We start from the raw sequence: 16,445 nt of genomic DNA on the forward strand, positions 1-16,445 counted from the left end.
AAGGAGGTTTGAAGGGATAGGGTCCAGAGGACAGGTGGTAGGGCGGGCAGAGGTAATGAGGGTAGGAACCTCACTTGGAGAGAGAGGGGAGAAGGAGGTCAGTGTGCGGGTGGAAGGAGGGTCTGGAGACCCAGCGGTGAGGAGAGGTGAGTCAGAAGAAGAAGAGCGAATATCATCAACCTTTTTTTCAAAGTGGTTAACAAAGTCGCTTGACAGAAGTGAGGAGAGGGAAGGGGCTTTGGGGGGTCCAGGAGGGAGGAGGGGAAAGGGGCTTTGGGGGGGTCCAAGAGGGAGGAGGGGGAGGGGCTTTGGGGGGGGTCCAAGAGGGTGGAGAAGATGGAAAATAGTGTTTTAGGATTGGAATAGGAAGATTGGATCTTATCTTGAAAGAAAGTGCTTTTTGCCGTAGAGATGGAAGCAGAGAAAGAGCAGAGCCTGATAGGTTAGGAGGTCGTCTTGGTGTTTGGATTTTCACTGTTTCCGCTCTGCTGCCCTAAGGACGGTTCTATTAGCACGCAGTGCGTCATTTAGCCAGGGAGCAGGAGGGGACTGACGAGCCTGCCGAGATGTGAGAGGACAGAGAGAGTCCAGAGAGGATGAGAGAGTAGAGAGGAGAGTTTCCGCAGCAGAGTTTGGAGGCAGGAGTTGGAAGGAGTCAGAGGAAGGGAGGGCTGAGAGCACCGAGGAGGCAAAGGTAGAGGGGGAGAGGGAACGGAGGTTACGGCGGACAGGTGCAGGATGAGAAGAGATTAGTTTGTTATGTTTGGAAAGGGGTAAAGAGAATGAAATGAAGAAGTGATCGGAGGTGTGGAGCGGGTTTACAGAGAGGTTAGAAGTAGTGCAGTTCCTTGAGAATATGAGATCAAGGACACTGCCAGCTTTATGAGTTGGTGGGGACGGAGACAGTGAGAAAGCAAAGGTGGTTAACAGAGATGTTAGTTCGTCTATCTTCCCCGTCTGGAGGTTGAAGTCTCCGAGAAGTACAGCGGGGGGGCCAGTTTCAGGGATGTGTGAGAGGAGAGGGTCTAAGTCCTCCAGGAAGTCCCCCAAGGCGCCTGGTGGACGGTAGAGAACAACAAGGGGTAATTGTATAGGATGGGTTACTGTGACGGCATGGAATTCAAAGGTGGAAGGAGCGAAGTTAGGTAGCTTGAAGAGGGAAAAGCTCCATTTGGGAGAGAGCAGGAGACCAGTGCCCCCTCCTCTGCCAGTGGGTCTGGGTGTATGGGAGAAGGAGCATGCTGTGGAGAGAGCTGCTGGGGTGGATGTGTTGGAAGGAGTAATCCAGGTCTCAGTGAGAGCAAGGAAATCCAGAGACTACAGGGAGGCGGAGCCAGAGATGAAGTCAGCCTGAGGAACAGCTGACTGGCAGTTCCACAGGCCGCCTGGAACTAGATGCTGGATCTCAGAGGAGCACGTGGGATAGACGAGAGCAGGCCGGTTATAGCGATTAGGCGATACACGGGGCCAGTGGTAATTGCAAGAAGACACATGAACAGGAATGGAGAAAATACACATGCTTATAGCATGAGGGGCTAGACAGCTAAATAAAATAAAAATAAGACACCAGCAATACTTAGCTCAATCAGAGTAGGGTTTGCCTCCTCTTTGCCACCCTCGTGACTCCCATGTCTTTGTCTGTCTGTCTGACGCTGACGCTCAAAGAAAGAGCTACCTAAATGGACACCTGATTGCTGAGTTCTCACAGCTGTGGTGCCATGCCCCTCTAATTAGTTAACACTCTACAGCTGATGGGCGACAGCTGAGAGGCCCTGCCTATTTAAATGCAGCCTTGATCGCCTACTTAGAGCAGTGTAACAGGTTCAGTGATCAGATCTGAGATTTGAATTCTCTCAAAAGCGCCGTTTTAGCTACAATAACTACAGAACAATTATACAGAGTAGAATAACTGAAATAGAGAAGTCTAATTAAACAACAATAGTACTCACAGTGGTTGCTGCGTCAATAGGTATTGTCGCCACCGGGTCAAAATGCACACCAAAGCATGTTACTCTGGGCCCAGCAGGTGAAAAACTAAAGAGGGGCTTCCATATCCGGCAGAGAAGGTGTTGTAGCTGCCGGACAGCGAAGGTTTTAAGAAATAGGACTATACTGACTATACTAAATAATGACATGTTATCCTTTCATTGTCTGTCCTTAAAACGAGCAACCTCGCAATTGTATGCACATTATTTATTCAGCCGTTTGCTGTTTAATCTGATGGGAAATATATCATTCCAAAGACAGAAAAACGCTTTGAAACTAGGCGAACGCTCAATACAGGCGATGACGTCACCTGTGCGATTCCCCGCAAACAGGGCTTCAATCTACGGCAAGCCTTCCACCTACGGCACATCACCGGCCGTTCTGTGATTCTCCAGAACACACAGATGGCCAGTCTGCCCTTACCCTGTATTCCACCGGGTCACCACGGCGCCACGGCGCAGACGGACCCGGTGGAATACAGACAATACAACGTAAAGCCGTCTCCATCTCCTGGTTCTTCCTTTCAGTCTGACCTTTGGATTGAGGATGGAAACCGGATGGCAGACTGACCGTGGCCCCAATGAGCGTGCAGAATTCCCTCCAGAACACCGAGGTAAATTGGGGACCACAATCGGAAACCTCATCGGTAGGTATCCCATGGAGCCGGAACATGTGGAACAGGACCAGCTCCGCCGTCTATTTAGCTGAGGGGAGCTTGGGTATCGGCACAAAATGAGCCATCTTACTGAACCGGTCTACCACCGTCAAGATGGCAGTTTGCCCGTTGGACGGTGGCAGACCAGTAACAAAGTCCACAGAAATGTGGGACCAGGGAGGATGAGGGATAGGTAGAGGTTGTAGGAGACCAGCAGAAGCTTGGTGAGAAGACTTGTGTTGATTGCACACAGGGCAGGCATTAACAAATTCCCTGGTGTCCTCCTTAAGTGTTGCCCACCAGAACCTTTGCTGGACTACCTCCCGGGTACGTTGGATCCCAGGATGGCAGGTGAGTCTGCAGTTATGGGCCCACTGGATAACATCAGACTTCAACATATGTGGAACGAACAGGCGGTTCCGAGGACAAGCACTGGGTCCCGGCTGGCCCTCCAGGGCGGCCTGGACCCTCTCCTCCACTTCCCAGGTGAGGGCGGCGACGAGCTGAGGAGTCGGAAGGATGGTGTCCGATCCTCTGGGAATATTCCCTCCCTCCCCAAACTGACGAGACAGAGCATCAGCCTTAATGTTCCGAAAACCAGGGCGGTAGGAGAGGGAGAAATTGAACCGAGTGAAAAAGAGGGCCCATCTAGCCTGTCGGGAATTCAGTCTGCGGGCCGACCGGATGTAGTGCAAAAAAGAGACAGAGGATGTGTGAAACTCACACTTCTCCGTTTTAACAAACAGCGAGTTCTCCAGTAATCTCTTGAGAACCGCCTGGACGTGGTGCACCTGTTCTTTCAGAGTCTTGGAAAAGATCAGGATGTCATCCAAGTAAATAAATACGTGCCAGTCCAACATGTCACGGAGCACGTCATTTACCAACACCTGGAATACTGCAGGGGCGTTGGTAAGTCCAAAAGGCATGACTAGGTACTCGTAGTGCCCCGAGGCGGTGTTGAAGGCGGTCTTCCACTCATCCCCCTCGCGAATACGTACCAAGTGGTACGCGTTACGCAAGTCCAGCTTGGTGAATATGGTTGCTCCCTGCAGCAACTCGAATGCAGAGGAGATAAGAGGCAGTGGGTATCGATTATTTATAGTAATGTCATTAAGACTCCGAAAGTCGATACAGGGCCTTAGGGTCTTGTCTTTCTTCTCCACAAAGAAGAACCCCAGCGGGTGATGAGGAAGGGCGAATAATCCCAGCCGCCAGAGAGTTCTTGATATACGTCTCCATGGAAACTCTTTCCGGAGCAGACAGGGAGTACAATCGACCCCTGGGAGGGCTGGTGCAAGTCTATGGCACAGTCGAAAGGCCGGTGTGGTGGTAGGGAAGTAGCCCTTGTCTTGCTGAATACTTCCTTGAAGTCCAGATATTCCGGTGGAATCCCTGTAACATCCGGAACTTGGCTGGGGTTCACCGAACGCTGAGGCGCGGCAGCCTGTTTCAGACAGATCTGATGACAAGAGGGGCTCCACCCCCAAATGGCTCCCGTCTCCCAGTCAATGTTAGGATTGTGGCAGCGGAGCCATGGGTAACCCAGGATCAGCGGGATATGTGGAGACCGGAGAACATGAAACTGAATAGTCTCGTGATGGTTCCCGGACAGGAGCATGTGAACGGGTACAGTCTGATGAGTCACTGTCCCCAGCAGGTGACCGTCTAAGGCGCTGGCTGGAACTGGGCCAGATAAGGGAACCCGGTCTATTCCCAACTGCAGCATAAGCTCTTCGTCCATAATACTCGAGTCCGAACCAGAGTCAATAAAAACTGCAAGAGCCTGAGAGCTATCCGGTAATAGCAACCTGGCGTGGCTCAATGGTCTCTGAGCGGGAACAAATCCAGGGGTTTGGCTCACCAGTATGTTCCCCATTACTCATTTCAAACCTGTATTTATACAGATAAATCCCATTGAGATCATTGATCTCTTTTCCAAGGGAGACCTGCTCAAGTAGTTCCACATGAAACATAAAAGCATCAACAGAACAACAAAAGGACATCATCCAGCACCGTTTACACAATTATCCACATAAACAGGTACCAACAGCTTCCGATTGAGTAGCATCCAACCGAGCTTTAAAAACATTTAGTGGAACCAGATTGTTCAGTTTCCATTTAATGTGCAGACTGTTCCAAGACAGGGTTAAACTGCTGAGCCTTTCACTGGGTAGCGAGGAACAACATGGCCAGCCCGCCGCAGTAGAGACATAAGTCACTTCGTCTGCGATGTTCACGCAGGCAAGGCAGGATCAGGGATCAGGCAGAGCAGGATCAGGGATCAGGCAGAGCAGGATCAGGGATCAGGCAGAGCAGGATCAGGGATCAGGCAAGGCAGGATCAGGGATCAGGGATCAGGCAGAGCAGGATCAGGGATCAGGCAGAGCAGGATCAGGGATCAGGCAAGGCAGGATCAGGGATCAGGCAGAGCAGGATCAGGGATCAGGCAAGGCAGGATCAGGGATCAGGCAGAGCAGGCAGGTCGGGGACAGGCAGGGTCGGAACCGGGTAGGCAATCTAGTAAGAAACGCGTGAAAGACTAGCATGAGGCAAAGTATGATCTGGCAACGGGTGTGTGTCAGGTGAGGGTTTAAATACTGGCAGTGAAGCTAATGGGTGCAGAAGAGAAAGAGAGTGAGCAAACACGTGGGTGTGGTTAACAGTAGGGTTGCCAGAAACTGACCATGATCAAAATCGATTATTCGGCGGCATGGCGAATAATAATCGATTATTCGACCACCCCCCCCCCGCGGGAGAGGGGGAAAAAAAGAAGGAATTCCTTTGATTTCTTTACCGCAACATGTTTAACAGTACAAACAACAAACAAACATGTCATCACCTCGACGTGGCCTTGAAGGGAAGTTGGTAATGGCCGGCTGTGCTGCGTCTTTCTCTGTAACCTCTTCGGCGTGCTTCGCACTCAAATGCGAATGCCTTGTTGAGGTTGAGCTGTGATAGACCAACGTCTTTTCGCAGAGCTTGCATTTAACTTCCTTTGGACTTGTAAGTTTGAAGTAGTTCCACGAGGAACTCTTTTTACCTGCCGCTTTGTTCATCTTTAGTCACACGTGTGAGGGAGAGGGGGGGGTGGGGAGGGGGGGCGGGGCGGTGTGAGGGAGAGGGGGGGTGGGGGTGGGGGCGGTGTGTAGCTGCTGCAGCAGCAGTCTGCTCTGCTCGCAGGCTTCCTCCAAGTTTACAGTAAAACAAACTGGTGGTGTGACCAATGACCATTTACAATTATTAATACTATTACTATTATTAGCATATATATATTTATATATATTTTGGTTGAAACTAAGACAGAAAAAAAAAAAAAAGTAAATAATAATAAAAAAAATATATAAATAAAATCGATTTTTAAAAATAATATTCGATTATGGAGACTGTAGCGAATATTCGAATATTCGAATAATCGAATAATCGCTGGCATCCCTAGTTAACAGGTGAGACAGGTGAATGGAAAACTACTGGGGAATGATGGAGCAGACTGTGACAGCTTCAGGTGATGGAGCTTCAGGTGATGGAGCTTCAGGTGGAGCTTCAGGTGATGGAGCTTCAGATGATGGAGCTTCAGGTGATGGAGCTTCAGGTGATGGAGCTTCAGATGATGGAGCTTCAGGTGATGGAGCTTCAGGTGATGGAGCTTCAGATGATGGAGCTTCAGGTGATGGAGCTTCAGGTGATGGAGCTTCAGGTGGAGCTTCCAGTGATGGAGCTTCCGGTGATGGAGCTTCAGGTGGAGCTTCAGGTGATGGAGCTTCAGGTGGAGCTTCCAGTGATGGAGCTTCCGGTGATGGAGCTTCCGGTGATGGAGCTTCAGGTGGAGCTTCCAGTGATGGAGCTTCCGGTGATGGAGCTTCCGGTGATGGAGCTTCAGGTGGAGCTTCCGGTGATGGAGCTTCAGGTGATGGAGCTTCAGGTGGAGCTTCCGGTGATGGAGCTTCCGGTGATGGAGCTTCAGGTGGAGCTTCAGGTGATGGAGCTTCCGGTGATGGAGCTTCCGGTGATGGAGCTTCAGGTGGAGCTTCCGGTGATGGAGCTTCAGGTGATGGAGCTTCAGGTGGAGCTTCAGGTGATGCAGCTTCCGGTGATGGAGCTTCAGGTGATGGAGCTTCAGGTGATGGAGCTTCAGGTGATGGAGCTTCAGGTGCAGCTTCAGGTGATGGAGCTTCAGGTGATGGAGCTTCAGGTGATGGAGCTTCCGGTGATGGAGCTTCAGGTGATGGAGCTTCCGGTGATGGAGCTTCAGGTTGAGCTTCAGGTGATGGAGCTTCAGGTGATGGAGCTTCCGGTGATGGAGCTTCAGGTGATGGAGCTTCAGGTGATGGAGCTTCAGGTGATGGAGCTTCCGGTGATGGAGCTTCAGGTTGAGCTTCAGGTGATGGAGCTTCAGGTGATGGAGCTTCAGGTGATGGAGCTTCCGGTGATGGAGCTTCAGGTGATGGAGCTTCCGGTGATGGAGCTTCAGGTGATGGAGCTTCAGGTGATGGAGCTTCAGGTGATGGAGCTTCAGGTGATGGAGCTTCAGGTGATGGAGCTTCAGGTAATGGAGCTTCAGGTGATGGAGCTTCAGGTGGAGGTTCCGGTGATGGAGCTTCAGGTGATGGAGCTTCCGGTGATGGAGCTTCAGGTTGAGCTTCAGGTGATGGAGCTTCCGGTGATGGAGCTTCCGGTGATGGAGCTTCAGGTAATGGAGCTTCAGGTGATGGAGCTTCCGGTGATGGAGCTTCCGGTGATGGAGCTTCAGGTGATGGAGCTTCAGGTGATGGAGCTTCCGGTGATGGAGCTTCAGGTGGAGCTTCCAGTGATGGAGCTTCCGGTGATGGAGCTTCAGGTGATAGAGCTTCAGGTGATGGAGCTTCCGGTGATGGAGCTTCCGGTGATGGAGCTTCAGGTAATGGAGCTTCAGGTGATGGAGCTTCAGGTGGAAACTAGACTTTGATCTGCTCCTCTTAAGGAGCTTAGGTCCAGAATACATGAATATGAAACACGTACAGAATAAATTCAACATACACTTACGGCGTTATCTCCCAGGATGTCCAGCTTCTTCATCAACTCACTGATCACAATGTCCTGAGGAACAGGAGAAACGTGAGTCAGCAGAAATACCAATGACTCAGCGATGTGCCATGGCGATGTACCTGAGTCAGAAGTGAAGTACCGTCACACCTGAGGATCACCGCGAGTTATTAACAGGTTGCTGTCACTCACCGGGACGCCCTCTGCCTCGCAGTAGATCTGAAGAGGACTGAGGCCTTCTGGGAAATGGAGTTGATGGAAGTTAATGGCAGGTGAGCGTCGCTCCCTCTCCTGAAGAATAATAACAACAACGTTAACTACCTAGTTAACAGTGTGTTGTTTACCTCAGTCTAACGGTTGTGTGTTGTCGTTTACATCAGTATGACTGTTTAGTGTGTTGGTGTTTACATCAGTCTGACTGTTTAACATGTTGTTGTTTACATCAGTTCTTACCTCCAGCTCCAGGATCCTGAACTCCAGCAGTTCGTTTTGGTCTCTGATGTCCTGGATCTCGTTCTCCAGCTGCATCTCTTCAGCTTCCATCTGCCTCACCTGAGAACCCCCCCGACATGGAGTCAGTTACCTAACACTGCTATAAACTACATCCAGAAGGTTTTGAGACTGCGTTAGCTTCAGTGTATAGTGTGTGTTAGCTTCAGTGTAGTGTGCGTTAGCTTCAGTGTATAGTGTGCGTGAGCTTCAGTTTATAGTGTGTGTTAGCTTCAGTGTAGTGTGCGTTAGCTTCAGTGTATATTGTGGGTGAGCTTCAGTGTATAGTGTGTGTTAGCTTCAGTGTATAGTGTGTGTGAGCTTCAGTGTATGGTGTGCATTAGCTTCAGTGTAGTATGCGTTAGCTTCAGTTTATAGTGTGCGTGAGCTTCAGTGTATAGTGTGTGTTAGCTTCAGTGTATAGTGTGGGTGAGCTTCAGTGTATAGTGTGTGTTAGCTTCAGTGTATAGTGTGTGTGAGCTTCAGTGTATAGTGTGTGTTAGCTTCAGTGTATAGTGTGTGTTAGCTTCAGTGTAGTGTGTGTTAGCTTCAGTGTATAGTGTGTGTGAGCTTCAGTGTATGGTGTGCGTTAGCTTCAGTGTAGTGTGCGTTAGCTTCAGTGTATAGTGTGTGTGAGCTTCAGTGTATAGTGTGTGTTAGCTTCAGTGTATAGTGTGTGTGAGCTTCAGTGTATAGTGTGCGTTAGCTTCAGTGTAGTGTGCGTTAGCTTCAGTTTATAGTGTGCGTGAGCTTCAGTGTAGAGTGTGCGTTAGCTTCAGTGTATAGTGTGCGTTAGCTTCAGTGTAGTGTGCGTTAGCTTCAGTGTAGTGTGCGTTAGCTTCAGTGTATAGTGTGTGTGAGCTTCAGTGTATAGTGTGCGTTAGCTTCAGTGTATAGTGTGTGTTAGCTTCAGTGTATAGTGTGCGTGAGCTTCAGTGTATAGTGTGTGTTACCCTTAGCAAAAAAATCTATAACATCCTATAGAATCCTATAGAATCTTGTAGAAATCTATAGCATGTTATAGAACATAGTCGTATTTGTAAGCCATGCTAAAGAATTCTATAGAATACTATAGAAATCTCTAGATCATTCTGTAGAATACTATAAATGTGTACCTTTCTATAAACTTCTATAATTAAAACTATAACAATTTAAAGAATTCTATAGGACAGAACCGACTCATGACATATCTGTAGAAATCTATAGAAATCTATAGAAATGTGTAGAAATCTATAGCATTCAAAGAAAACATGCATGACATTTCCTCTCTGATGCAACCTATACTAAATTCTATAGAATTCTATAGAATTCTATAGAATTATATAAAACTCGTCTTTAAATTGGAATAGAGAAAATCATAGTAATCTACATCATTTTGTGGAACTGAGCTGCTTTGCAAAAGCTGTATGGGTCCCTTTGAAATATTTACAACTGTATACTAGATTATGTGCCCAATTAAATTATGTAACCTATACATAACCATATACAACCATACAACATATTGGAATGGAACTCTAAACTGAATGAATGTCACTGTCCTTGTATTCTGATGTAAATGCTCCAGAATTTCTGTGACTGCATCTGTATGTATACATTGATCACTTATGTTATGTAACTAATTATCTGTTACAACTGGAGATTAAAGCTAAGTGACATAACAATATATATTGTTAGTGTGAGTCTGTTATAAACAACTCATTGGAGTCTGCAGTACTCTACTCTGTTTTGCAGTCTATTATACACTGTAAAAAAAGATTGTAATTTTACAGGAAATAACTTGTGAAATAACATGTTTTTTTAAATAACTTGCAAAATCCTGTAAAATGGCAGATATTAAAGGTGGGGTAGGTACGTTTCAGAAACCGGCTCGAGATACACTTTGTGTTATATTCCATGGAATGCTCTTAACATCCCGATAGCAATGAATATCTGAAGTGCTTTGACAAAAAATCCATAAAAAAATCTGTAGAAGCCGTAATACTGTAAAAAGTACAATCCGTTTAGCCTGGCCTACCTGCCTGTCAGCCTTCCATCGGGGCACAAACTTATCTCGTGCCCTCATTGGTCATGTGCGCGTTCGTGTGTGTTGGAGGAGGGGCTCTATAAGGAAGTGGCAGATTTTCTCCGGTTGTGTATTTTCAAATTCTAGCGATCTCGAGCCGGTTTCTCAAACTTACCTACCCCACCTTTAACTATAAATTAACAACCCAAAACATTATTTTCAGTATTTTGACAATAACCACAAATAACGTTTATTTCCTTTTTTTTTACAGTAAATTTACTATATAATATTTACAGTATTTTTGCACTTTCAGAAAATAAATGCAGATGTACGTAAAATAAAAAGTATTATCTGTAATTAAATATGTAACTCGTAATATAAAAGTGTATTACTATTATAAGACTTTAAGATTTTCTTTGTAATTTTAAGGTAATCATAAAACTGTGAAAAAAAGAAGCGTCAAATAAAAAAAACGTAAAATGTAATTAAAACCTTTTTACATAAATCATTTTCTCAATATTCGATTGAATCCACCACAAACACAAAATATCCAATGTTGAAACAAAAGTAAAGTTTTGTCCTCTAGGTCAGTGGTTCCCAAACTTTTTGTGCCCAAGGCACACCAAAGGACAAGTAAAAATCTCAAGGCACACCTATTGTGCAAAATAGCTCTTATAACACGTGTTATCACTCATATCATGTAAAATATCTGTAAATGTGCATAATTATTTACTAATGCCAAATAAAATCTGACAAAGACAACTATATTACTCATTAACAAAATATTTCAGAAATTAATTTGAAACTGTATCAAATTAGGCTTGATCAAAGCAGCAACACACTCATTTAAACCAGACTGGTCACAACATTAAAAATGAGGCAAAGGAAACTCAGCAGAAATTGAGCACAGAGAACTGTCAATGCAAGGAAGCTGCATTGTCCATGGTCCTGAACTACAAATTATAAATGTAACATTTCAGCAGTCAGCATTGAAACATGTGCTATTGTAAATATTTTTGCCGACTTACAAATTAGTGAGATACATGTGCCTGTCGGGGCGCGCAGAATTTTGTAATCCTTGGTGGCACTGAGGAGAGGGCCACTCGCAAGTCCTGTTCAACAGAGAGCCGTGACCTCCTGTTGTTCTTCATGTAAATCAGAGTAGAGAACGCCAACTCCAGAGATGGGGTCGTTACTAAAAAAATGTAATATATTACATATTACTTTAAAAAAAAAAAAAAAAAAAAAGTAATATATTACACTACTTCGTTACTATCTACATAAAGTAACTCGTTACTTTACTCGCCAAGCACGTACGAACTGCGCATGCGTGAGTGGCAATAACTTTCCCTACCAGCAGGCGGCGGTAGTGTGTATTTGTCATTCAAAACAGGCAACAACCGGAAGACAGAGAAGAAGAACTACGTGATATAAACAAAACAACAAATAGCGTGTGCGGTAGCTTCACCTTAGCATGTGTTCTTTGCAGGTGTTTGTTGAGGTTTGACGTGGTGTTTCCAGCAGTGGATAACAGCTTCTGGCCTGGACACAGTTTGCACCTCACCGTCACATTCCTGTCTATTCCTCGGACGAACTCAAAATAATGGGCATACCTCCACCCCTCGAGAGTTATCGCTGACTCAGCCATGTGTATGCAGCACTGCACGTGGAGATGTGGACCCGCAAGTCGCGCAGATTACGTACATATAAACCTACAAAGTACTGATATAGTAAATTAAAAAAATATTATTTCTGTGTAGTTGTATATTGCAATAATAACGTATGGTTGTGACAAAATCCCACGGCACACCCGGACTTGCCTCACGGCACACCAGTGTGCCGCGGCACACCGTTTGGGAACCACTGCTCTAGGTTGCACTGCCACGTCTACAGTAGCGCAGAATGGACAGAGAAAACATGATTGGGCCTCAAGTTTTTTTGCAGCCAATAAACATTATCCTACAAACTTGGGATAGGAAGGTGAGTGAACAAGTTATCCATTGGTTGGAACCTACATCCCCATTGTTAGACGTACTAAATCCTGTACACTGCTCCTTCAAATTGACAATGTGAACATATGTCGCCATTTTGCCATTTCTGTTATTTTCAGTTGAGAATTTTTCAAAGTAATCTTAAAAGATTCAACTTACTTTTTGTTTCTACTGTTTATAAGTATGATGTTTAAATATGAAATGCTGTATTCATTAGTTGTACTATAATTCTACAAATATTTTTATATTTTAAGTTTTCAGAGTAATTGTTTCCTACAGAACATTTTGTGATGTCATTTTGTTGAACCTGTTTGATTGGAAAATGTTAGAAAGCTGTAAAATAACAGTATTCTCCCTGTAGAACTTTAGTTTCTGTATTTATTTTAGTGTTTGATCATACAAATCTAGTAAAAGAAAATGTAAAAAACTGTTTTTCTCATCAGAACTTTATTTAAGGTATTTTAATGTAACATTTTAAGACAATGGATTTTAAAAAGAGAGGAAAGTTTCCTCTAAAATCTTTAAGGGCAATTTCTGTATACTAATTGCTTTTGCACTTGATTTCAGTTAAAGTATTTTTACTTTAATTTTATGGTTTTTGTTTGGCAGCCTGCTGCCAGTCATTTGACCGTTTTTTTACGGGTTTTTTGCCCGTAGAAGTTTTAGTGCTGTACTTTATTAAAGGTTATTGACTGTAAAAAGAGCAGATACATCTGTAAAATTCTGTAAAACCTTTAAGGACAATTCCCGTAAATTAATGTTATAAGTTCTGCAAAACAATTTTATAGAAAACAATAGCAATTTTCTATAGGATTCTATAAATTATTTGGTGGAATCTATAGTAAAATTCATAGGTGAATTATATAGAATATTTTCCAATATCCTGCAGTATATTCTACAGAAATTCTATAGAAACATCAATAGATTTTTCTATAGATTATTTAGCAGAATCTATAGTAAAATCCATAGGTAAATTCTATAGAATATCTGCAAACATTCTATAGTATTCTTCAAAGAAGTTCTATAGAAATGTCCACAGATTCTATAGAATATAGGTCACAAATTCTATAGTATTCTACAGAATGGTATTCTACAGAACAGTTCTATAGAAAGCATCCATGGGGGTTTCTATAGGAGTCTATACAAAAAAAAAAAATCTACACATTTTCTATACTATAGTATTCTATAGATTATTTCCCATAGAATCTATAGTAAAACTCGTAGGCAATTTCTATAGTATGTCCGCAAAAATCCTGTAGTATTCTACAGAAATGTTGCTAAGGGTAGCTTCAGTGTATAGTGTGTGTTAGCTTCAGTGTATAGTGTGCGTGAGCTTCAGTGTATAGTGTGTGTTAGCTTCAGTGTAGTGTGTGTGTTAGCTTCAGTGTAGTGTGTGTGTTAGCTTCAGTGTATAGTGTGTGTTAGCTTCAGTGTATAGTGTGTGTTAGCTTCAGTGTAGTGTGTGTGTTAGCTTCAGTTTATAGTGTGCGTTAGCTTCAGTGTATAGTGTGCGTGAGTTTCAGTGTATAGTGTGTGTTAGCTTCAGTGTAGTGTGTGTGTTAGCTTCAGTTTATAGTGTGCGTTAGCTTCAGTTTATAGTGTGTGTTAGCTTCAGTGTATAGTGTGCGTTAGCTTCAGTGTATAGTGTGCGTTAGCTTCAGTGTAGTGTGCGTTAGCTTCAGTGTATAGTGTGCGTTAGCTTCAGTTTATAGTGTGTGTTAGCTTCAGTTTATAGTGTGTGTTAGCTTCAGTTTATAGTGTGCGTTAGCTTCAGTGTAGTGTGCGTTAGCTTCAGTGTATAGTGTGCGTTAGCTTCAGTTTATAGTGTGCATTAGCTTCAGTTTATAGTGTGTGTTAGCTTCAGTGTATAGTGTGCGTTAGCTTCAGTGTATAGTGTGCGTTAGCTTCAGTTTATAGTGTGTGTTAGCTTCAGTTTATAGTGTGTTAGCTTCAATGACTGTCGTCATAGATAATGGTGATAATACTGAATGATCATATGATCATGTAAAGTTTGCCTCACCTTCTCCACCAGCTGCTGGTTCCTCTGATACAACGCCTGCTTCTCCTCCACCCACTGCACATCCTGAGGGACAGAATATTGAATGCACAATATTCACATCTCGAACCTCTCAGATTACTGCTCCACGTTCTATGTTCTAAGTTTTTCGTCAGGTCAGTCAGGCAGAGCCAAGAGTCTGTATGTTTTTCTCCAAACTGAAAAAAATTAGCTTTAAGTTTCCAAGTCTGTGTGTGTGTGTGTGTGTGTGTCTGTGTGTGTCTGTGTGTGTGTGTGTGTGTTACCAGTCCTTGTTGCTTCAGTGCTGACTCCAGATCGGCGACTCTGGTTTGATATCGACTGATTTCACTCAGCAGCTGATCTCTGTTCTGAAACAGAGAGTAGAACCATTCACCTGCTAGAACCCTGTATGTTACAACACTGTCTGTTAGAACCCCGTTTTATCACAGATGTTAGAACCCTGTCTGTGTCAGATCATAGATGTTAGAGCGCCTGTGTCGGCGCGCCGCTGTGGGAAGATGGCGCCTGTGTCGGCTCGCCGCTCCCTCAGCTCTCTGCCTTTAGCTATCCTGCTTTTGTTTTATGTTTTTCAGAATGTCTCTGCTCTGCTCTTCTACGATCGCCAAGCTCTCCTCCACCTCAGACCCTCACTGGAGTTTATACTGCTGCCCAAACCTACATCTGGCAACCATAAATCGCCCCCCCCTCTACTGTCAGATATTCCCACCTACCTGCACCGGTTGCCCTGCATCCTGCCTCGCCGAAAGCGCTTTAGACAATGGGGAAAGCGTGGTGGCGCGCTCGTCCATCAAAAAGCACACCTGACGGCTTCTTCTGGGACTTATCCACGCATCAGATGTCATGGCCCTCCCGCTGCACGCCATGTGAGGGATCGATGGATTCGCCCTGTCTTTCCGGAGCTGCGGCCTCTGCTGGGCCCGCTGGCAGCACCTCGTGCCCGACTGACTGCTCCCGGCCCGCGCGGCGTTCAACACGCACATCTTCGTCAGCTGAGACGCACTACACCTTCGGCCAGCCCGGAGAGCTGCATGGCTTTGCTAAACGCTAGGTCAATAGCAAACAAGACGTTCCTGTTAAACAACTTTTTCACCTCTCATGATCTGGATTTGATGTACCACCGGCCGTGGTGGGGGCATAGCTTCAGTGTTTAGAGCTAGCCTCCAATGCCGATTGCTTCACCCTGTAACTAGCTACGCTAGCTTTGAGTTGCAGCTTTTTGAATTGAACCCGGCCTCGCCTATACTCTGCGCAGTCGTGTATCGTCCTCCAAAGTGCAAAAAGGATTTCATAAATTACTTTTCTGACTTTCTGTCCGGGATCATAGTGAAATATGATCGTGTTTTGATCTCTGGAGACTTTAATGTCCATGTGTGCTGCGAGTCTAAACCTCTGGTTAGGGACTTTTTAAATCTCCTTGATTCTTTTGGTCTCATTCAGTCTGTGGCTGGTCCAACACACGATAAAGGACACACCTTAGATTTAGTATTATCGTTTGGACTGTCTGTCTCTGTGGATGAAATCTGTGCAGCAACGCGTATCTCAGAAAATTTACCGGTTCTGTTTACAACCTCGATCCCTTCCGCAGGAGTCGAATCACGTGCCCCTGCGCGTCGTCTGCGTTCGATTAACCCCTTAACTGCCTCACAGTTCTCTGATGTTTGTAATGCTTCTTCGATCAGTAAATTAGAGGTGAACTGTGCTCTTAGTGCGGATGAGCTGATCTCCATGTTTGACTCGACATGTACCCTAATACTGGACTCTGTTGCTCCTTTTACTCTTAGACGCACCAAAGTTCTCTCAGAGTCGTGGCTCAATGACTGTACTCGCGCGCTTAGACGCGCTTGTAGGCGTGCAGAGGGAAAATGGAAAAAGGATAAACTCCATATCTACTTAGAAATCCTTCGTGCTTGCTTTTCCGATTACCAGACGGCAGTCAAAGCAGCCAAAACGGAGCACATTTCTCTGTTCATCTCCAAAAACAGCCATAAACCTCAGGTTCTTTTTAAGGTCCTCAACTCGATAATTAATTCCTGTGATGCTTCTCCAATTGTGCCATCGACTACTCTCTGTGATAAGTTTCTTACATTTTTTATCAAAAAAGTATCTGCTCTTAGGCTAGCCCACACTAATGCTACCCCAGCCCTGGAGCGAGTAGTCTACGGCCAGCTGCAGTCTTACTTAACCACGCATGGAATCCACGAAGAATTTCAGTCTCGCTTCAAACCCATGCATATTACTGAAACAGCCCTTTTAAGAGTTTTTAAT

At 45.1% G+C, this 16,445-nt stretch overlaps 2 protein-coding genes across 2 annotated transcripts in view; one reads left to right on the top strand and one right to left on the bottom strand.

Moving 5' to 3' along the window:
• The first annotated feature begins 6,118 nt into the window (after positions 1-6,118).
• Positions 6,119-7,276, top strand: LOC139433165 (uncharacterized PE-PGRS family protein PE_PGRS20-like). Its single transcript, XM_071202050.1, is given in 1 exon segment — positions 6,119-7,276. A coding segment is annotated over 1 exon segment (1,158 nt).
• A 369-nt stretch (positions 7,277-7,645) lies between these two features.
• LOC117440583 (janus kinase and microtubule-interacting protein 3-like) overlaps positions 7,646-16,445 on the bottom strand; it is a 34,212-nt gene continuing 25,412 nt past the window's right edge. Inside the window, exons 12-16 of the mRNA XM_071202051.1 lie at positions 14,444-14,527; positions 14,163-14,225; positions 8,114-8,212; positions 7,853-7,951; positions 7,646-7,714 (exon numbers count right to left, since the gene is read on the bottom strand). Coding sequence (XP_071058152.1) covers positions 7,646-7,714; positions 7,853-7,951; positions 8,114-8,212; positions 14,163-14,225; positions 14,444-14,527 — 414 coding nt within the window. The remainder of the gene's footprint in view (positions 7,715-7,852; positions 7,952-8,113; positions 8,213-14,162; positions 14,226-14,443; positions 14,528-16,445) is intronic.

This window comes from Pseudochaenichthys georgianus, unplaced genomic scaffold, assembly GCF_902827115.2.
Source record: "Pseudochaenichthys georgianus unplaced genomic scaffold, fPseGeo1.2 scaffold_1054_arrow_ctg1, whole genome shotgun sequence".
NCBI lineage: Eukaryota > Metazoa > Chordata > Actinopteri > Perciformes > Channichthyidae > Pseudochaenichthys > Pseudochaenichthys georgianus.